At 48.8% G+C, this 23,537-nt stretch overlaps 1 protein-coding gene across 1 annotated transcript in view; it reads right to left on the bottom strand.

Moving 5' to 3' along the window:
• LOC135464236 (mitogen-activated protein kinase 1-like) overlaps nucleotides 1-23,537 on the bottom strand; it is a 79,290-nt gene that overhangs the window by 24,743 nt on the left and 31,010 nt on the right. The window contains exons 7-8 of the mRNA XM_064741741.1: nucleotides 16,872-16,951; nucleotides 16,102-16,180 (exon numbers count right to left, since the gene is read on the bottom strand). Of these exons, the coding sequence (XP_064597811.1) occupies nucleotides 16,102-16,180; nucleotides 16,872-16,951 (159 nt within the window). The remainder of the gene's footprint in view (nucleotides 1-16,101; nucleotides 16,181-16,871; nucleotides 16,952-23,537) is intronic.

The following is a 23,537-nucleotide window of genomic DNA, read 5'->3' as shown; positions in this document are numbered from 1 at the left end:
CGAGACTTAGCGCGTATCTCCTGCTTCAGATCAGAGTAGTTCTTGAGCTCCTGAACGATTTGCTTGAACTATACGTCTAAAATAACACCATCAGATAATGCCGTAGATACCTGCACACGGATGCTGTTAAGTTTGGCCTCAGCCAACAGCCGTATATCGTTGTTTCTTGGCCTTTGCGTGAAGTCGGCGGCTAACGAATTTTCCTGCGACATTTAAGACACTGCAAGCTAGGGCCACAACTTCCATGCCCAAGACAGAAGGGGTTGCAATTATCGTTGTGAGTAGCCCCACGCCAGCAACCCCTAGGCCCAAACCGGCCGTGAGAATGGCTGAATCAAGGGCTTCGGTGGCCAAGACACCATGCCGGTACTTTTTGTACAAGGCCCGGGGGAGATCTCGCTCAGATTCAAGCTGCCTCTGTATTTCGCTGATATACTGCAGGCGATGGGCGTACGCCACGCCCTCCAGCGGCGCGGTCAGGGCCAAGGGGTTTTCAACCATAATCGTTGGCGCGGTCGGGGCCAAGGGGTGGTCATCCGTAGTCGTCGGCAAGGAGTCTTCATCCGTGATCGTCTTGTACAGTCGCCCCATATTGTCCGTCCTACGAATCAATAACATCAGTTAGCTCTAAATTGTCATCGGGACTACTAAAATGAAAGCAGCGAAGGCCTATGCCGCACTCCAAATAGATTGCATCGAGATTTAAAACACCCCCTGTGACGACTCGTATATCCTCGAGAGACCTCCGGATGACTGGGTCGCCCTGGGCATGTAATTTGATCATAAGTCTGAGATCCTTTGTATCGTGCTCTGCAGGCCACCTTATTTTCAACCCAGTAATCAAAGTGCAACGGCAACTGCCCGCGCTAAGTATGAGGTCGAAGATAAGTATAGATCCAGGGTTTAGTAGTAGTGCGGCCTTAAAATCGGTTTGAGCGCTAAGACGCACGGGCTCTCCCTGCCCCGACATTAGTACGAAGCGGCCTCTTCTGTCCCAATCTAGATAACAGCCGGTTGGTACGTACGACACGAAATAGGTTCCGGAGATGAAAACTTTTTTCACATCGGCTATAGTGGCCTGGACCGACATCGGGGTCACCTTCACATCTATCAACCAATCGGTGTCCCGAGCTCTGGTAAGAACAAAGCGGTCCTAAAAGCGAATTAATGAGAGTTTTTGTTCTTCATTCACCTCAGACGGCGACCTGCGCTCTTGCTCTGCAGTGGATGAGACATCTTCAAGGGAAGCAAACGTGGCAGGTTTTGCTTGCCCCACCCCCCGGTAATCTTTTTGCGGTTGTACTTACCACTTTGAAACTGGAAGGCGTAGATTTTACCTTCCTGGCCTTGAAGTTCAAACTCCGACACATCTGCCAAGTTGCTTAAGGACAGGCATGCAGACTTGGAGCCGGTTGCGTCCTCCATACTCATTTTATTTCTAGGGTAGCACTGAGGTACCCTACATTCATATACTTGCCGTCTTTGTCTAAAAGTGCCACAGTCAAGTGCGTTATATAGTTGGCGCGCAAGGTTTTGTACTGTGGGTTGGGAAATGAAACCGTCTTCCCACAGTTTATCCCTTCACCAGTCACGGCGATGGCTTTAAGTAGTGTGGAACTGCCACCGAAATCTGAGGTTATTCTCACGTTGTCTGAGGTGCTCAGTTCATCTAAATGCACGAAGACTTCTTTGTGTGAGACCAAGTTAGGTAGCTTTTCACCCTCCACAGCCTCCCCCCCCCCCCCCCCCCCCCATGGGCGTCATCCCGTCGGAGAACCCTAAGATGGGGGCAAGCTCTTGGAGTATTATGAAGGCATTTCTAGGGAGTGTAAGGACTAAGCGGCCCGTGGCTTCATTCAATCCCAGAGAAACCCCATACGGGCGAAGAATGTCCTTGTCCAGCGTACAGACATTGTAGTAGCCCGTCAGCACTTCAACACGTTTGCCCTCAAGCAAGAAGCCCACTCCGGAGAGGATACTCACCCAGGCCAGGTAAAATGTTAAAAAGGGCGGTTTTAAGGCGGCCGTCGAGGTTGTTAAGGGCATTAGGCAGCATGTGCTGTGCCCCATTTAGAATGTCAGTCAATATGATGAACATCTTAGCCACGATGAACAGCGAGGATTACAAATTCAATAGAGAGGCCACTTACAACGCCAGGGCATTTCATAGTATCCAAATCCATGCAGAGCAGCTCACGCAATTTGACATCTACATCGATGAAAAGGCCTTTCCAGTCCAGTTCACAGATGTGTTGGCCAAGTATCGGCTGCCAAAGATAGCCGACCATGAAATTGTTCGGGCCTGGAACACCAATCCTATGCAATTCTGGCAGAACCAAGTGAACTTCGCGGTCTGGTGCGCAACCACGGGCTGTGGTGTCTCTGCAAAGGACCATCTTCTCTCCCCTGATCAACGAATAAGGGCCCTGTACACGTTCCATGTGTATTACCCAGTTAGGCGGATCTTGGAAGAGATCCAGACCCCCCTGCCGCAAGACAAAGTCTGGGCGACATTCAAAAACCCCTATGACAAGAGCGCCTATGAGAGGATTTGTAGGGAGTTCCGCGAAGATGCGCACACAGACTGGAGGCGCAGGGGGTGAATCACGGTATCGGAGTAGAATATTACTATGTCACGAGAAGGGGTTCAGCCCCGTTGGCAATAGTACCTTCGATCCGAGCAGGATGTCGTTCTCTAGAAAGCCTGCAGCGCTCCACGTTGACAATGTCCAGCAGGACGCCGAGGAGGCTTGGGCGTCGTTCATTGCCGAACGCTGTTTTAGGCGCCCAAGCGCAAACAAGGGCGCGTATTCTAGGCACGGGCACAGCCTTCGATGCGCAAAAACAGTTTGCCGCGAACGTTGAAGACGCTATTTCCTCTCCGATCAACCTTCCGTCTGCAATCTAACGCTACCAGGACGTGCTACAGTATGCCGGGAGCTCTGTAGACTTTGTGTATGGCATAGGCCTATATATGGCCCCCAGAGACATGCTTCTGCACATCGGCCATGTGGCGAACTACAACAACAAAATCGTCCTGGCCACAGAGGATGAGAAGCTAGGCGCCAATGAGGGTGTGAACGCTAAAGTGCCGCCCACTTTGCACAAGCACGAACCTTCCCACGGGATGGTTGAGCCACAAGAAAGCGTCCCACCACCCACCGCGCGGGTTCAGCATGTTGCAGCCGCCGGAGGCAAACAACCCCTATTTCCAAACCAAAAGAATCACGATGTGGAGAAGACAGCCATCGTCGTCGCTGGGGTTGGTATTGGCTTACTGCTGCTGTGGACTATGCGTTAAATACTTACGAACAGCCACGAGCATTAGGCCACCTACTGCGACGACTAGAGCCCAGACATTATCGGCCAGCCATCCAGCCGCTTTCCCGAGAAGGTTCAGTAGCCAGGACACGATACTGCCAATAATACACTAAATCGCAGCAGCACCCTTCAGCTGAACAGCCAGGGCATGAGGGTGTACCGGCAATGGGGCGAGGTCCAGAAGTTCTTCGCCAGCTCACCCCTACGGAAACGGAACCCTGAGGTGGCCAGGGTCATAAAAGACTTAGGCCTGGCAGACGACTCCCTGGAAGAGTTCTTGACGCACAAGCACGCCTTCTGGCTTGACCTTCGGCCAAGCGACGATGACGAGCTGCATGGCAGTGGGAGGTGCGTTCTGAACGCCAGCTTACGGCTTAGGGGGATTACGATACAGGTGACAAAAGAGAGAGAAGATCCCGGCATGTTGAAGGTATATCTATATGTGATCATGGATGCAAAGCTGTACATCTGGATAGGTTTCGCGGCCATCCAGAAACTTGCCACTGCGGCTAAAGTCTCCGAAGATGTGGTCCGGGCCTGGCTGAAAAAGCAGGCTATCTGGCAGATATACCTGCCCCATCAACGAAAAATACCGAGGCCTACGTTCGATGTTTCCACGCCGAATGACATCCACCAAGCCGATCTTCTATTTCTACCACATGATCGGCGAGGCCGGAAGCTGTATAAGTACGCGCTGACAGTTGTTGATGTTGCTTCTCGCTACAAGGAGGCGGAACCTCTGCCTACTAAAGATTCAAAATAAGTCGCTGATGCTCTCTCTCGCATTTACAAGCGGGGACCCCTGAGATGGCTGAAGCTTCTCCAAGTTGACCCTGGGCGCGAGTTCATGGGTGCAGTGAGCCAACTGCTGGCCAAACACGATGTCACAGTCCGCCAAGGCCGCGTGGATATCCACCGAGACCAAGGCATAGTGGAGCGTTTCAACCGTACTCTGGCTAAGCGGCTCTTTGGACATAAGTACGCCCAGGAGATGCGCCTCCCTCCCGAACATCGGTCTACTGAATGGGTGGCTCGGCTGCCCTATGTTGTGGCCGATCTGAATAACGAGTCAACGAGACTGATCCGTAAAAAGTTCTTCGCCAGCTCACCCCTATGGAAGCGGGACCCTGAGGTGGCCAGGGTCGTGAAAGGCCTGGCAGACGTCTCCCTGGAAGAGTTCTTGACGCACAAGCACGCCTTCCGGCTTGACCTTCGGCCAAGTGACGATGACGAGCTGCATGGCAGTGGGAGGCGCGTTCTGAACGCCAGCGAGGGGATTACGCTACAGGAGACAAAAGAGAGAGAAGCTCCCGGCGTGTTGAACGTATATCTCTATGTGATCATGGATGCAAAGCTGTACATCCAAAACTATAGATTCATTAGCGCGCTTTATTGATGACGCCCACTGCGCGATTATTTGTGGGCAGACGAACTGTGGCACAGTCTTCGTGCTGGACCTGCTTAAGGGCCCTTTCCGCGGTTTCTTTCATCACATTGTGATCCTGTGCCCCACTCTTAAGCATAACGAGGCGTACCGACGGCGATGGATACTATTTGACCCTGAGGTCTATTGTTTTGACCCCGGAGAACGGCTCAACGACTGCCTGAGAGCTTTTTACACATTGTTCGAGGGGGAGCCCACCCTATACATCATCGATGATTGTAGCGCATTAGAGGCGATAAAGAAGAAAGAAAAAATGCTGTCATTCATGGCTTTCTCGGGCCGTCATGCAAAGCAAAGCGTCTGGGTTCTCACTCAGAAATACAACGCCGTCCTGAAAGACTTTCGCGAGCAGACAAGGTGGGTGGCTTTATTCCACTGCAAAGATCGGCACTCGCTCAACGAATGCCTGGAGGAGAACCACATCATTGAGGCCGAGAGCAAAAAGGCAGAGGTTCGACAGAAGCTCAAGAACAATCCGCATTCTAAGCTCCTGCTAATGACTGATACGCCTGCCACGTCTAAGATTATATGTTAGACGTAGGCGCCGATTTCCAATGAAGCATGGATACCGACGAGCTTATAGACAAGATTCAGGGTGGAGAGGAGGAGCCCGGCCGAAGCCAACAGCCCAGCCCTAGCCAACAGCCGCCTCAGGAACAAGATGATGCACGGCAGCAGCCCGGCCCCAGCCAACAGTCCGGCCTCAGCCAACAAGATGATGCACGGTAGCACAGGGATAGGCTGGTGGCACTTGCGGTGGGTGGGAAGGCCAAGCGATATCTGGGAAAAGACGTAACGGCTGCTGAGATCGACGCCATGAGCCACGAGGACGTTGAAAGGTTATACTCCAGGTACAAGGCTAAGCTCGGTGCGTAGATGGTTAACGGTCTCGGAGGTATGTTCTTGAGATCATATGTAAGGGCGGCCAGCTGGCTCCTACCTATCCCACCCGAGAATTGACCAATACTCATGGCACAGCTGGCCACCGACCCATTTGTTGAACAGGCGATTAGCAGTGCTAGCTGCTGGACGAACTACTGCTACGGTAAACACTTAGCTCCGTTAACCATGGTGTTGACCACTGCTGAGCACTGCTCATTTAAACACAACTGCTCTCTTAAAAATGAGGACTGGCTCCTGGCTACTGGGTACGCTCGTCTCGGCCAGATGTTCCTGAAAGGAGCCCTCCCGAAGCTGGACTTAACACCCTGTGACGTCAGCATGGTCATTGCAGATGTAGGCCTGGCCGTGTTTTCGAAGGAACTGCTAATTAAACAAGGGCTCCTTCCTCCCAATATAATCCAGTAGTAATGGCCTCCATGGCAATGATGATGGGCGGCGCCCTCGTAAACGCTTTGGCCTTCAGTGGGAGCAGCTATATGTTTTAGATGCTGAGGAGTTCCGGTGTCGACGAAGAGCACAGTGTCCTGACCGCGCTGTAGAGCAGCTCTAAGCCGCCCAGGAAAAATGGGCCTGAAAGCGCACTGAGCGCTTGGACTGGCTCAACGATGAACTCCGCCACCAGGGCCACGCTGTTCAAACGTTCCCGGATGTCGACGCTGCAATTCGCGAGTATTCTAGGGTCACGGGCAAAACTCCTACACGCGATGCACGCGACGCGCTGCTGGGCTCAGAGCCACAGCTCTCCGATTTCTATGTGCCTAGTGAAGACCAAAAACACCGCGAGATAACCTTCGTCATCCTTGGAATGTGTGTGGTTGGGGTTGTGAGTTACGGAATCGCAAAACTCACCAAGAAATCCGAACTGACTGTGCCGGAGTCGCCATCGAGCTCCTCGCTGTATGGCAGGCACGATCTCAGTAGTGAGGTGGTTCTTCGCACTCAAACACGCCGCGATGATTAACATCTTTTTCGTCGAAAATCTGTTAGAGGGCTGCTAGAATACCTTCATGACATGGCTAGTAAGGTGTCTGCTTGCCTGGCAAATATCTACTAGAGCCCTCGTGGGTACTGGAAGGGTCTCGCAGCCATCCAGAAACTTGCCACTGCGGCTAATGTCTCCGAAGATGTGGTCTGGGCCTGGCTGAAAAAGCAGGCTATCTTGCAGACATACCTGCCCCATCCCCGAAAAATAGCGAGGCCTATGTTCGATGTTTCCACGCCGAATGACATCCACCAAGCTGATCTTCTATTTCTACCACATGATCGGCAAGACGGGAAGCTGTATAAGTACACGCTGACAGTTGTTGATGTCGCTTCTCTCTACAAGGAGGCAGAACCTCTGGCTACTAAAGATTCCAAAGAAGTCGATGATGCTCTCTCTTGCATTTAATAGCGGGGACTCCTGAGATGGCTGAAGCTTCTCCACGTTGATACTGGGCGTGAGTTCATGGGTGCGGTGAGCCAACTGCTGGCCAAACACGATGTCACAGTCCGCCAAGGCCGCATGGATATCCACCGAGACCAAAGCATAGTGGAGCGTTTCAACCGTACTCCTTGGACATCGGTAAGCCCAGGAGATGCGCCTCCCTCCCGAACACCGGTCTACTGAATGGGTGGCTCGGTTGCCCTATGTTGTGGCCGCTCTGAATAACGAGACGAGACTGATCGGTAAAAAGCCAAAAGACGCCATCAAGGCAAAAGGGATGCCCCATAAGCCTTCCTCGACGGTTCCAAGTCGTCCTGTTGGGCTTAGTGAGTGGAAGATCCCCGAGGGTGTTGGCCTTTGTTATCTCTATCAGACTGGAGAGCTGGAGGGCGGTTGCCGTCGCGCGACTGATCCTGTCTGGTCTCTTGAGATATATCGGCTGGGGCGCTCTGTCACAAAGCCTAATGAGCCTGTGCTGTACTATCTAGACGATACGTCGGATGGCCCGCGACGGGGATTCGCTCGTGAAGTGTTGCTTATAGTGTCTCCCGATACTCAGCTTCCCCCGGATGGGGTTCTACGGCATTCCTCAAAGAGGATGTCCATTCCAGCCCATCCTGCGGGCGCCATCAAGGAGGAGCCACTCTATGGCCATAAGCCAAGGTGTGGACACCATCTTCGGCGATCCAGCGCTTACTTTCGAAGGGGGACAGTGAGACCTTATTCAGGTGCTGCCCATAGATATGGTAGCGCTCTGATCGCAGCACGTCCATACCGTGTCGGAAGATCTTCTCGAACAGGGCCTCTTTGTACTGCTTATGGCGGATGCGCTTTTCCACAACTCCCTTTTTCACGACCTTGGCCTTCTTAATGTTGGCTCCACCTGCCTCCAGAATGGAGTACATCTTGGGACGCACACCAATGTATTCTGCGATCGGCCGCCCTGCGCACTCGTCCTTCATTTTCCCCAAGACCTTCATATTTGCTACCCTGTGCAGGGGGTGGTCTTGTGGGTAATCTGAGGGGTCGTACAGGTTTGCATTCTCAGCCATATCCCTATAAAGATCCTCAGTCTGAATCTCGAGTAGCAGGCTATCCGTGACAGTGTAGAGGAGCTGGCAGCACTCTCCGTACTGGGCCTTCATGTGGTTGTAGTAGAAGTCGTACATCAGGTGCTTGGAGAGATCTAGAATGCTCATGCCCACGTAGATAGGTCGGTTTAGGACTGGACGGGTCTTGTGCATCTGAAGCGCTGCGAGGTTATCATCAAATATATTTGCCCGTGCTAAGCTCGGGCTGGCTATCAAGCGTCGGATCTTGTCGTCTTCTCCAGAGTGCACCACCTTGACATCCACACGCTTCCGGAGGTTCTCCATAGTTTTTAAGAAGACCGAGTTGTTAATTAGCTTGTACAGGTCCTTCTCGAATTTATTCGCGGCTGTTTTTCGGAGCTCGATGTTCATTCTGATATAGGGTTCCATCCAAGGGCTCTGGGCGAATCTCAGGGCCCAGTGAACCTTTGTCAGGCGCATTCCCAGAGATAGATACAGCTGTAGGTTCCGGTAGTGCAGGACGTACCGTTCCTTGTTGCGGAGGTTGGGGACCAGCTTTTCGACCTCGGTAGGCGCTTTCTTGCCGAGAAGGCCGTGCTGATAGTCTGACATCCACTCCTTCTGGACAACCAGATGCTCCGGGGCTAATGGGTAGCCGTTATGTGCGTTATGTAGGTCGGCCGGATACTCTAGGTCGCCCTCGAGGATGTAACCAGTAGGACTGTCGTGGGGGTGGGTAGCAATTGTTTCACCGAGACGCTGCGCGTCACCTTCCCACTGAAAGCCGACCGTCGGAAGAAACTGACTCATAGCCCAGCCATATAGATTATTGGCGTCTAGGTATTGGATGTTGCTGTTTGGACTTTCGGGGTTGTATCCCTCCACATGCGGATTATTGGCTTTGGCGTATCGCTTACTTACCATCGAGATTCCTCCTCGCCACCCCTTCTCAAGTCTGTGTAGTCTCCCAGATTGGTGCAGTCAAATACCTTCCATACCTATTGAGCGTGGATGTAGTCCTCATCTCTAATGCCTGAGACTTTGAGCTTACCGTAGAAAGCCTATTTAGGTGGGAGGCTGAACTCGTCGAAGCGCTCCCAGGAGTCCATATACTCATAGGGGTAGACACCCCTACGCATGAATAGCTTGCGTTTTTCTTCGGCAGGCTCATACCGGGCTGTGATGTGGAAAGCCTCAGGTTTGTTGGCCTCTACCAGATTGTCAAGGGAAGCCAGTAAGAATTGAACGCTGTCGATGAAGCGGAGCTGCCCCAGCGAGAAGGAGATGTACTTTTCCGTGTTGTTGGGGGATGCAGGAGATGCGGCCCTCCACCTTACTTATGGCTTGCATCAGGAGGTGCCCGTCGTAGCCCCGTAGGTTGTGGAAGACTACTGGTATGGCTGTCTTGGGACCCAGCCGAAACTTGAGGTTTCACACGTTATGGGCCGCGCCTCTGTACTTGCCAGTGATATGGCCGTGATCGCGCACAGAATCGGCGCCTAGAGGCTTCTCACGCACGTGACAGGTTGTGGCGTTGTTGTGGGCCTGCCAGTCCTGGGGAGTCATCCTCATGGCTATAGGGTTAGCTAGAACATTTTGGATTTCCCACTCTTCCTGCCGAAGAGCTCTGAAGAAGTGTTCCGTCGCGTTAGGGCCTCTTTATTCCACGGGGCGTTTTGTGTGGCCGTCGCAACGCACCACAACATACCAGTAACTACTGGGCTCGTGGTGTTGAGTCTTTTGAGTGTTGCTCTCTGTAGGGCTGGGAGGCGGGCCTTCAACCTTTTTGGTCAGAGCCTCGAAGTCGGCATATATGATGAACGGAGCCTGTAGCTCTTTGTGGTGGTTCCACCCTCACCGCCGTCTGGCCAATCCCTCGGCATTTCTGCTTATGCGCCTCGAGCAGATCCTCCCTTGTGTAACCATGTAGACACTGCTCACAGAAGTGTTTGCGATTTCGTGCCTTACTTTCTTGGAACAGGAGACGATCGAGATCTTTTATCCACGTATAATGGAATTTGCCTGCCTTCTCAATCAGCAGCAGATTGATTCAGGACGTGTCACCGGGCTGCTTGATGAGACGTTGTTGTTGTTTGCCGAGGTTGTTATTTTCCTCCACTTTAGGGATCTAAGAGATGGGCGTGAGGGCGTCGATCCCACCAAAGTCAAGACCATCTTCGGTGGGATACTTTGTTGGTCTCTGAGGGTTTCTGGCGGCTGGAAATAAGGCAGACCGGAGTGCCCATCGGAGGCAGTCGTCGCCTTTGTTCTTCACATTGGGCCGCACACCTAGGAGCGCCTCAAACTCCTCCCAAAGTGCTCTGGCCTTTTGATGGTGCTTCATGGTACGCGCCGATATCTGCCTAATGGTGCTGGTTCTGTAACTATAAATTTCGAGCACCGATATCTACCTGGTGGTGCTGTTTCTCTAATTGTAAATTTCTATAGCCGCCAGCTGTTTGAACTCGTCCAAGAAAGCCTTGCGCCTCTGCCGCCTTTCCCGTACCTGGGCATTATGATATCCACAGGCCATGCAAAGCCGAAGTCGGTTTTTAACGCCCCAGCCCCAGCTAATACACGGCTGGGTGCCAGGGCCCATCCGCAGACGGTCTAGGTGAACCCTGTAGTACTCCTCCAGACAGCTCTTACCACAGAGATCCGTGCAGCGGATGGGTAGCCACCGGCACTCAATGTACCCCCAGACATGATTGTGATGAACCAAGAAAATAGCTGAAATTTACTATCATAGCCCAAAAAGGCCGGGGTCCAGGGGCCGCCTAGGCCCCGGAAGCTAGAAAAATCTGCGTGGCTGAAAATGGATTCTGGGACGTTTTTGGCTATTAAAATCAAACTAGAATCCTGTAAAATATGAAGAAAACCAACACTGTTTTCTGACTTACAGATTTTCCCATCTGCTTTGTCCCCACAGAACTCTAATCTTCTGGACAGAGAGAAGAATGCATTTTTGTACCAAAGCCAAAATTTAATACATGTAACAGATTTTTTCTGGTTCAGACATTGTTAGTAGTGTACAGGTCATTTTCAGCATTTTCAGTCAAATGTTTAGATTGGCATGTTGTCCAGTTTTTCATTCAATGGCACCATGGTGTTCCACTCTGGCTTTCTTGGCTGCCTTTTGACACAACTCCTTGGCTTTCCTTTTCGTCAAAATGCTCTGTGCCCTAATGTCCAGCTGTTTCTGTTTTTCTGTGGCAACTGATTTCTTCTCTTCAAGAATGGCCTTATACTGGCTGAATGATCGCTTGACATTTCAGAGATATCTCTTCTTTCCCCCACCACTCATCAATACGAGACCCTTCTGGGAAATCAGGATGTTGATCTGTCTGGTATTTTCTGATATTTAACTCATAAAGTTCCTCTTCTGTCTCTGTCAGGACATTAGGCGACAGTGCTGGTAACTTCTGGAGCAAAGAAAGAGTAAGTGTGTGACCACTTGCATGAGGGTGAAGGGCAGAAACAGCCTTCAAAAACTTGTTACTTAGTGCTAATTTCTTCTGCAGGGTATCCCCACAGGCGATGTAGGCTTCCTTGACCTGAAATGACAATCAAACATAAGTCTTTCTAAAAAATTCAAATGGTTTCTTTTTCAGATTATATCAGACTTCAGCTGTAAAATTCAGAGGCAAAGGCATACAGAAAATATGTCCAAAATGCTTTGAATATTTGATGTAAAATTAGCATTTTGTAAACACACATAGATTAATAATAGTTTGCAATAAATCTAATGATTTATGCTTAACAGATTTGGACATTTTGACAAAGAAAGAATGAGATGAATCTTTACACCACTTTTGTGGTAGCTTTCCTTCACCTCTCTTAGAAATGAAGTAACCATGTAGGTTGGTGTTGAAGGACTCTGGATCAGTTTCAATGCTTTACTTCCCATAAACATCAATAGTTTGCTTCAGATCCAGCTTCTTCAATTGAGCTCCGGTTGATGCTGTGTTGATGACTTCTGCTTTGACATAACATCCTAGGAAGTCCTTAAACAGCTTTAACTGTTAAATTAACAAAACAAATATTAAAATCTCAAATTAGTCTCATGCATATTTTTTCAAGCTTTTCAAGTAACTCCTGAATGGGAGCAACTGTAAATAACAACACATTTTACTCATATCACTCCATCCTGGAATTATGACATTATCACAGTTACTAGTTTAATGGTTTCAAGCCAATAAAATCAACACTGAATTGTTCCGTTAATAAGAAAATTAGCACTGGCTTAAATGGCATATGTTCAATATCCCATTTAAATTGACTTTTTGCCATGTGAAATATACGCAACAATTTACTTTCAGTTCACCATACATATATTCTTAGACATTTTCTTATAGCCACCTTCTATAATCATTTTTGTGGACAATGTAGAGTGTACAGTACCTGTGATTCATGAAGTTGGTGGATGAGTGGCTCCTTCATCTCAAACAGTAGTACAAAGTGTTTGAGGAGAGGGAAGACTGAACAGTACAAGCCCATCACCATTTTTGTCTGTTTTCTCTGTGTAAAAATCCGTGTGACGATGAGATCTTTCCTCTCCCTGCCTTCCTTTGTCAGTTTTTTTGACCAAGTTCCTGGCAAATTCCACCAGAAATGTAAGTAACTATTAATACCAGGTAAAATATCATTTCAGAAAAAATAACATACATTGTCAGACTGATTACAACAGGCTGGAAATCAAGATACATGGCCTGCAACACTTGATAACAATTATGGTAAAGCTCTATGGTAATGCTTATACAAAAAATGCTGTAGTTATAAACCTTACAGGTATTCAGTATAAAATTATTAATTTACTGACATATAAATATATCTGACTTATTATGTCAATATACAGCACAGTAATAAATGTATCTTACCAGTCAATGTCCATTGAGAGCCCATCTTTAGTCAACATCAAACAGCAAAACTCCTTGGATACATTGTACATACACCAAAACAACAGGTCAAATTAATGTCAATATATGTATTAAAGTCTACCTTGTGTATTTCCCGTATCCGTTCCTTGGATGCTTCAGATACATTTAATCTTTTGTAGATTTCTACCACTGTCGGCAGATGTTGTCTGTGTTCCTCTTTCATCAACATGGGGAAATAGAAAACAGTTGATGCATCAAACAGCCGACTGGTGTCCACAGTCACATCATACACAGACAACCACCTGTCGCTGACAAACCTCTGTGGTATACTGTACTTTATTCCCAGAATTTCACACATTTCCTGGTATATCTCCCTCAAATCAGGAGACCACTTCATGTCATTGAACAAATCATTCAACAGCTGTTCTAAGAACCAGTCAAAGGGCTTACAGAATGCCTTTGCAGCATTGTGGATATGGTGGCAAATGTCACCATCAACATCCAACAGGTGCCCAGCTTTTTTCTCAGGAATTTGAGTTTCCAGTCCTGCCTTTGATCCCCTCATAACATTACAAGAATCCATGAGTATGGACATAAGATTACTCCAGGGCACTTCATTGGTTTCAAACAAAGTCACTATTTTCTGATAGAGAGACTCACTTGTAACTTTGATGCAGGTCAGAGAGGCAAAATGTTGCACAACTACCTTATTCAAATTTGGACTGAAGTAACTTGCAAGAACTGTGAGAACTTTTTGGTAGTTTGAACTCGTGCTTTCATTGATGTTTAGTGAGAAGTGAACGGACCTCAGGTTTTCCAACAGTTTGTCCTCAAACATTTTTCCAACACCAACCCTGGTTTTGTAGGAAGCAGTTGTGCGTGACATTTCTAGATGTTCCAGTGCCCTTTTATCTTGAGATAAGGTTTTCGCCAACTAAATAAGATTAGGAACAATGGCAAATGATAAGGAATATTCAGCCGTGAATGCCAAAAGCATTGCTTCTTGATTAACGATTCTGTCCTCTAATGGTGTGGCAAATTCAGCAGAAGCTCCTTCAGGGGTCTTTGCAGCAGCAGCTTTAAACATTGGGTGAATACCATAAGGAGCCTTGGAATCTGTTGACTTTTGTCCAAAAGCAGCTACAACAAACTAAAATGAGAGTGATTATCAAGTTAGTCCTTTAAATTAATATACCAAGTAGGTTTCAAAACAGGACTCGAGCTTCTGCACTGTGGTTTACAAAATGCTAAAAGCACAACCTTTAATTTGTATACAATTAATATAGGCTATGTGTTGCCATTAATGCATTATTTGCTTAATATAATTTGGTAGCATCCCTCTGTCAAATGTAAACAAAAATCATTTAGTATGCTAGTTGGTGGCAATGTCATTATTTTAATTTATTTTTGACGAACATGTGTTTATTTCAAGTTTTATATAGGCCTATCTTTTTAAGCCTTGATCAATTTATTTATTTTAATATTTAGCAAACTCTAACAGTCTAATGGGTAAATAAAATAAATGGATATTAATCTCACCTGTCTTCATATAATGCCGTATGAACCATAGCGAGTTATCAACTGATATTTAACAGAAAGTTCAAAAAGCTGACCAACAAGCAGAAGATAAGAGCGGGGAGTTACCTCCCTTACTACGTGATCATCTCTGCACAGGTGGAACTGGTAAAGAATAACGGTCCGTGGGCCCTCTACGTCACTCCATTCATTCAAGTCCGCCTCTCTTGTCCGACTACAATGGGCTTACTGGAGGACCCCTAAACCTTACTTCACCCTGAATGTTGATAAGGGAACAGAACTTACCAGATAGACTGTAGTTAGACAACCGTAATTTCAGGTTATCTCTGTGAATTTTCTGGCCGATGTGCTGTGCTAGCGCCTTCCATTCGCAACTCCCATAATGCACATCTTAGAGAACACAACTCGCAGAAAGCCAAACCGGCGGATGTTATCTTCCTCATGAATTTTCCCACGTATTCCCCTTCGACCTTCCGTTCAAGCCAATCCCACCTCCAGATGTTTTTCAACCCCTTGTCCACTGTACGTGCATCAAAATCTTTATCTGATCGATCCACGATACTCCGAGACGTTGCCGCCATTTTTGACCGGGCTGGCTCTGCTTCTGCCTTCGAATAATGGTATCTTGTTCCCGATTGGTTGAAACAGTTCGGCTTAATGAAACACACGATCTGACTGGACAATAGACTCCATTCAGATAACATTATAACCTCCGGCAATGCCAGATTTCAGTAGCCATGCATCGGCAAATTGACAGAATCTTCGACTTTATTTTGAGGAAATAAATCGGAATTTTACAAAATGTTACTACACAGAAAAAAAAACGGAAAACAAGGAAAATTAATCGAAACTGAACAAAGAAAAAGCGGAATTCCGCTAAAAAGCGGAAAAAAATCATGTCTGAACCCCTTGGCATGTTGTATACACAGTTGGTGTAAAAGCATACCTGGTGCAATTGGTATGTCTAATAAAAACCCCCAGAAGCAGGGAGGGGGGCTGGGAGCCCCTATTTATCGTGGGGGGAGGGTGTTCAGAAAATGGGGGTTGGGAGCCTCTATTTGTTATGGGGAGGGCCCCAAGGGAGGGTGTGACAGAACCCCTATTGCATATACTACTCCTATGAGTAGTTTCTTGATTACGGTTGCTTTTCTTTGTATCGCAAGTTCGCTTTCTCACAGAATCAATGTCATCAGTTCACCAAACACAGGTGCTTTTAGAGGGATATATACTGGCCAACTTTTCCACATGTGACATGGGTAATATTGGTGTCAGGAAGGCACCTGAACCACTTCAGTCCAACTACTTCCATTCTTATGAGGTTACAAATATCTCTACTGTAATTCTTCAAACTTTTTGCACGTTTGCATGGTGTTTACTCAATCACACCATGAAAGCATTGTTGACTAATAATATTATACTTTTTGTGAAGCTCTGAAACTGGCCAATCCAAACAATGTAAGTTTATCCAAAAATCAATGTGCACATATTACACTGACAGTTCTTCTTTCATATGTGAAAAGGTGGAGGAGTTACCGTACTCACATTTCTTGTCAGCTTTAGGAAACAGTCTCTCCCAGGGTACCTTGGGTTTGTAAGGTAAAGACTCAATGTATCTTTTAGCCTGAGAAAGAAGACAAAACTTTCACTATAAACTGAGCACAGCACATCTGATAGTACAACTCCTCTCCAGTAAGAAATCCCCCATTATTCATCCAACTATGTCCTCATCAAGCGCAACATCCGAACTGTTGTAATTCTCCTAAGGCATTTTTCATGGGACACCTTTTGCTTGATTCTGATCAATATAAAAACCTTACAGTGCCACTTATTAAATAGGTATTTGTGCAGGGTGATTAATTTCTTATCCCACATCACACAAAATTCTCCCATTTTCATTACATAGCAACAGATTCATGCTGTATCCTGCATCTGATGAAATACACGCCTGATGACTAGGTTATCTCCCTTGGTACAGGTGTTATAAGGGACCTGGCTGGAGTGATTAGCTGATACATCAGCCTTTTCCACTTAATTTGATGGAGTTTTTTGGCCAGAATAAATTCGCTACAAAGTCACTCGGTGACAGGATACAGAAATGTATGGTGTCAGTAAACTTGGCTAATGCGTCGCCCAATAAGAGGGTTACTGATGCCATTCACAACTTATTTCTGTATAATGTCAACTAAACAATTAACTAATATTATCAGAAAAACTTAAATGTGTGTATCATAAGTGTTATTTTAAGGCAGTTTTACATTCCACACTTGATGTGAATTACAGTGCTTTTGAATGGACTCATGTCTCTAAATCACCTTTTCATTAATGATACAGTTGAGGTCTTCCTGGGTGGGGGAGCCCAGCACCCCAAGAATGAGATTCAGCTGATCCAAATCTGACAGAGTTAAGCACAATTCTGTACCCATGATTAATAACAAACTTAAAAACAAAAGTCTGACCAAACTTTGCATTAAAAATTAGCAAAAAAAATCACAGAAAATGTACTGAACACATCACACTATATATTCTAGGCTTTTTCATTAAGTAGTATTTGCAATAGGAGTTCTGGACCACCCTCCCCTTAGGCCCTCCCCGGTAACAAATAGAGGCTCTCAGCCTCATTTCGTGAAAAGATATAAGCATATTGGCCCCACCCTCGGCCCCACCCTCCCCTGGGCCCCCCCCCCCCTCCCCAGAACAAATAGAGGCCCCCTAGCCCCCCATTCCCTGCTTCTGGGGTTCTATTAGACATACCCATTGCTCAGATATGCTTCTACACCAATTGTGTATACAACAACAACATGCCAAAGGGTTACAATAATTGCCGGTGGCTACCCATCGGCTTCACGGAGCTCTGTGGTAAGAGTTGTCTGGGGAAGTACTGCAGGGTTCACCTAAACCGTCTGCGGAAGGGTCTTGGAACCCAGCCATGTATTAGCTGTGATTGGGGGCTTAAAAACCGATTTCGGCTTTGCATGGCCTGCAGATATAATAGGGTCCAGACGCGTGAAAGGCAGCGAAGGATCAAGGCTTTCTTGGACGAGTTCAAACGGCTGGCGGCTATAGAAATTTACAATTAGAGAGTTGATGATATTAGTATAATGAGGATATCGACGCGTACAATGAGGCACAATCAAAGCGCGAGCACTACGGGAGGAGTTTGAGACGCTCCTAGGTGTGCGGCCAAAAATACCCACGGTCCTGCATTGCCTTGGAAGAACTGCAGGGGATCCTCGACAGGCATAAAACGGCTGTGGCTGAGTGCAAGCGGCTGCAAGACAGCAAGAACTCCCGAAGTAACGAGAAGTTCAGGCAAGACAACAAGAACTTCCTCAGTAACGAGGAGTTGGATGAATTGCTAGGTGGAATACAGGGTGAAAAGAAACTAGAATTCATTAACACCGGCAGGGCCATAAGGAATCTCCTCCGGGTCTGGCAGATGGGAGTACCCGAAGGTGTTTTGACGAACCCACTAGCCTTCTTAGAAGAAATTCAAGCCAGTATTTGCCAGAAGCTAGAAGAAGAGATCCGGGCACTCAAAGAGGTTAAGTTCCAACTAGGCCTCAGGGTTCAGCTGCGAAAGGCCCATGCCGATGGCAGTGAAGAATATACCAGCCCAGTACTCCGCAGCAAACAGGAGGCCCTCCTAGAGGTCGGTGACATTGACGGGGCTCTAGATAAGGCTTCCTCACCATCCAGGAGGTGCTAGAAAAATGGACACAGCGAGGGTCAGGGTGGGTTGTCAATAGCGTGCAAACACTCTGGCTTGACATTACAAGGTATCAACCGCTGAGAGGCGAGTCCTACATCCCCCTACCTGCAGCTGTGAGTAACAAGGAAGCAGTCATCAATGTGAAGAACAAAGACGACGACTGCCTCTGATGGGCACTTCGGTCTGCCTTATTTCCAGCCGCCGGGCACTCTCAGAGACCAACAAAATATCCCACCAATGATGGTCTTGACTTTGGTGGGATCAACGCCCCCACGCCCATCTCTCAGATCCCTAAAGTGGAGGAAAAGAACGACCTCGCCATCAACGTGTTCGGGTGGGACAAGGGTGTGATCGTGCACCGCCTTAGCAAGCAGCCCGGCGACACACCCCGAATCAATCTGCTGCTGATTGAGAAGGCAGGCAAATTCCATTATACGTGGATAACAGACCTCAATCGGCCCATATACCAAGTAAGTAAGGCACACCATTGCAAACACTTCTGCGATTGCTGCCTACACGGCTACACAAGGGAGGACCTGCTCGAGGCGCATAAGCCGGAATGCCGAGGGATTGGCCAGACGGCGGTGAGAATGGAAATGCCCCAGGAGGGGGAAAACAAGTTCTCCTTCCAGAACCACCACAAACAGCTACCGGCTCCGTTCATCATATATGCCGACTTCGAGGCTCTGACCAAAAAGGTTTGAAGGCCCGCCGCCCAGCCCTACAGAGAGCAGCACTCAAAAGACTCAAAACCTACGGGGCTACGACGGGCACCTCCTGATGCAAGCCATAAGTAAGGTGGAGGGCGGCATCTCCTGCATCCCCAACAACACGGAAAAGTTCTCCTTCTCGCTCGTGCAGCTCCGCTTCATTGACAGCGTTCAATTCTTACCGATTTCCTTTGACAAACTGGTTGAGGCCAACAAACCTGAGGCTTTCCACATCACATCCCGGTATGAGCCCGCCGAAGAAAAACGAAAGCTACTTATGACCAAGGGTGTCTACTCCTATGAGTATATGGACTCCTGGGAGCGCTTCGACAAGTCCAGCCTCCCACCCAAAGAGGCTTTCTACGGTAAGCTCAAAGTCTCAGGCATTAGAGATGAGGACTACATCCACGCTCAACAGGTAAGGAAGGCATTTGACTCCACCAATCTGGGGGACTACACGAGACGTTTACTGCCGCACAGACGTGCTCCTATTGGCTGATGTGTTTGAGGCCTTCCGGAAGACTTGTTTAGAGCAGTATGGATTGGGCCCACCTCACTACTTTACGAGCCCAGGTCTCTCGTGGGATGCGCTGTTCAAGAAGACCGGGGTAGAGCTGGAGCTGTTGACGGACTATGACCAACATCTCTTCAATGAAAAGGGGTGGCGAGGGGGTATCTCCATGGTAAGTAAGCGATACGCCAAAGCCAATAATCCGCAGTCCAAACAGCAACATCCAATACCTAGACGCCAATACTCTATATGGCTGGGCTATGAGTCAGTTCCTTCCAACGGGCGGCTTCCAGTGGGTAGATGACGCGCAGCGTCTCGGTGAAACAATTGCTACCCACCCCCACGACACTCCTGAGGGTTACATCCTCGAGGTCGACCTAAAGTATCCGGCCGACCTACATAACGCACATAACCGCTACCCATTAGCCCCGGAGCGTCTGGTGGTGCAGAAGGGGGTGGATGTCGGACTATCAGCACGGTCTTCTCGGCAAGAAAGCGCCTACCGGGGTCGAAAAGCTGGTCCCCAACCTCCGCAACAAGGAACGGTACGTCCTGCAATACCAGAATCTACAACTGTATCTATCTCTGGGAATGCGCCTGACAAAGGTTCACCGGGCCCTGAGATTTGCCCAGAGCCCTTGGATGGAACCCTATATCAGGCTGAACACCGAGCTCTGAAAAACAGCCGCGAGTAAATTCGAGGAGGACCTGTACAAGCTAATGAACAACTCGGTCTTCGGAAAAACCATGGAGAACCTCCAGAAGCGTGTGGACATCAAGGTGGTGCACTCTGGAGAAGACGACAAGATCCGACGCTTGATAGCCAGCCCGAGCTTAGCACGGGCAAACATATTTGATGATGACCTTGCAGCAATTCAGATGCACAAGACCCGTCCAGTCCTAAACCGACCTATCTACGTGGGCATGAGCATTCTAGATCTCTGCAAGCACCTGATGTATGACTTCTACTACAAGCACATGAAGGCCCAGTACGGAGAGTGCTGCCAGCTCCTCTACACTGACACGGATAGTCTGCTACTCGAGATTCAGACTGAGGATCTTTATAGGGATATGGCTGAGAATGCAAACCTGTACAACACCTCAGATTACCCACTAGACCACCCCCTGCACAGCGAAGCAAATATCAAGGTCTTGGGGAAAATGAAGGACGAGTGCGCAGGGCGGCCGATCGCCGAATAAATTGGTGTGCGTCCCAAGATGTACTCCATTCTAGAGGCAGGTGGAGCCAACATTAAGAAGGCCAAGGTCGTGAAAAAGGGAGTTGTGGAAAAGCGCATCCGCCATAAGCAGTACAAAGAGGCCCTCTTTCACAAGAAGATCTTCCGACACGGTATGAACGTGCTGCGATCAGAGCGCCACCATATTTATGGGCAGCACCTGAATAAGGTCTCACTGTCCCCCTTCAATAGTAAGCCCTGGATCGTCGAAGATGGTGTCCACACCTTGGCTTATGGCCATAGAGATGCGGAACCCGCAGGATGGGCTGGAATGGACATCCTCTTTGAGGAACTACTAGCGCCATAGAACCCCATCCGGGGGAAACTGAGTATCGGGAGGCACTATAAGCAACTCTTCACGAACGAATCCCTGTCGCGGGCCATCCGACGTATCGTCTAGATAGTACAGCAAGGGTTCATTAGGCTTTGTGACAGAGAGCCCCAGCCGATATATCTCTAGAGACCACAAAGGATCAGTCGCGCGACGGCAGCCACCCTCTAGCTCTCCAGGCTGATAGAGATAACGAAGGCCAACACCCTAGCGGATCTTCCGCTCATTAAGTCCAACGGGACGACCTGGAACCGTCGAGGAAGGCTTATGGGGCACCCCTTTTGCCCGATGGCGTCTTTCGGCTTTCTACCGATCAGTCTCGTTGTCTCGTTATTCAGAGCGGCCACAACATAGGGCAGCCGAGCCACCCATTTAGTAGACCGGTGTTCGGGAGGGAGGCGCATCTCCTGGGCGTACTGATGTCCAAAGAGCCGCTCAGCCAGAGTACGGTTGAAACGCTCCACTATGCCTTGGTCTCGGTGGATATCCACGCGGACTCGGCGGACTGTAACATCGTGTTTGGCCAGCAGTTGGCTCACTGCACCCATAAACTCACGCCCAGGGTCAACTTGGTAAAAGCTTCAGCCATCTCAGAGGTCCCCGCTTGAAAATGCGAGAGAGAGCATCAGCGACTTCTTTGGAATCTTTAGTAGTCAGAGGTTCCGCCTCCTTGTAGCGAGAAGCGACATCAACATCTATCAAAAACAACGACATCAAAAACTTACACAGCTTCCGGCCTCGTCGATCATGTGGTAGAAATGGAAGATCGGCTTGGTGGATGTCATTCGGCGTGGAAACATTGAACATAGGCCTCGGTATTTTTCGGGGACATGGCAAGTATATCTGCCAGATAGCGTGCTTTTTCAGCCAGGCCCAGACCACATGTTCGGAGACTTTAGCCGCAGTGACAAGTTTCTGGATGGCCGCGAGACCCTTCCAGTACCCACGAGGGCTGTAGTAGATATTTGCCAGGCGAGCAGACACCTTACTAGCCTTGTCATCAACGTATTCTAGCAGATTTGCGACGAAAAAAGATGTTAATTATCGCGGTGTATTTGCGTGCGCAGAACCAACTCACTAGTAAGATCGTGCCTGCCATACGGCGAGGAGCTCGATGGTGAGTCTGGCACAGTCAGTTCGGATTACTTGGTGAGTTTTGCGATTCCGTAACTCACACCCCCAACCACACATTCCCAGGATGACGAAGGTTATCTCGCAGTGTTTTTGATCTTCACTAGGCACATAGAAATAGGAGAGCTGTCCTCTGAGCCCAGCAGCGCGTTGCGTGCATCGCGTGTAAGAATTTTGCCCGTGACCCTAGAATACTCGCGGATTGCAGCGTCGACATCCTGGAACGTTTGGACAGCGTGGCCCTGGCGGCGGAGTTCATCGTTGATCCAGTCCAAGCGCTCAGTGCGCTTTCAAGCCCATTTTTCTTGGATGGTTTAGAGCTGCTCTACAGCGCGATCATGGCGCCTCCGCTTTTCATCAACACCGGAACTCCTCAGCATCGAAAACATATAGCTGCTCCCGCTGAAGGCCAAAGCTGCCCCAAGCAAAGCAGCCTTTGCCTCGCGAAGGTCATCCTTGAGCTGATCAGCCTTGGCCTTTCTTGCTGCAGCACCCACTCGAACCGCAGCACCTTTTTTGGGATTCTTCGCAGGGCCGTCATTTGTAGAATCCGCTGTCACCCCTTCCGCTTTCTTCGGGCCTTCCGGATTCGTTGCACTCATGTTCCTGTGGATCATACGGCTCATTTCTAGGACAGTAGTGATGTTCAAATGAGCAGTGCTCAGCAGTAGTCAGCGCCATGGTTAACGGTGCCAAGTATTTACCATAGCAGTAGTATAGCCAGCAGCTAGCACTGCTAAGCGCCTGTTCAACAAATGGGTCGGTGGCAAGCTGTGCCATGAGCATTGGTCGATTCTCGGGTGGGATTGGTAGGAGCCAGCTGGCATGTGCCGCCAGCCTATCCCTGAGCTGCCGTGCATCATCTTGTTGGCTGGGGCCAGCCTGTTGGCTTCGGCCGGGCTCCTCCTCTGCGCCCAGAATCTCGTCTATAAGCTCGTCGGTATCCATGCTTCATACGTCTATTAGACATAGGGGCGCCTACGTGTAATAGATAATCTTAGATGTGGTGGGCGTATCAGTCATTGTTCTTGAGCTTCTGTCGAACCTCTGCCTTTTCGCTCTCGGCCTCGATGATGTGGTTCTCCCCCAGGCATTCAGTGCCAATCTTTGCAGTGGAATAAAGCCACGCACCTTGTCTGCTCGCGAAAGTCTTTCAGGACGGCATTGTATTTCTGAGTGAGGACCCAGACGCTTTGCTTTGCATGACGGCCCGAGAAAGCCATGAATGACAGCATTTTTTGTTTCTTCTTCATCGCCTCTAATGCACTACAATCATCGATGATGTATAGGGTGGGCTCCCCTCGAACAATCTGTAGAAAGCTCTCAGACAGTCGTTGAGCCGCTCGCC

This window comes from Liolophura sinensis, chromosome 3 (assembly GCF_032854445.1).
Source record: "Liolophura sinensis isolate JHLJ2023 chromosome 3, CUHK_Ljap_v2, whole genome shotgun sequence".
In the NCBI taxonomy this organism is placed as follows: domain Eukaryota; kingdom Metazoa; phylum Mollusca; class Polyplacophora; order Chitonida; family Chitonidae; genus Liolophura; species Liolophura sinensis.
The sequence above is the reverse complement of the archived record's forward strand: the minus strand, read 5'-3'. Positions and strand labels throughout refer to the sequence as shown.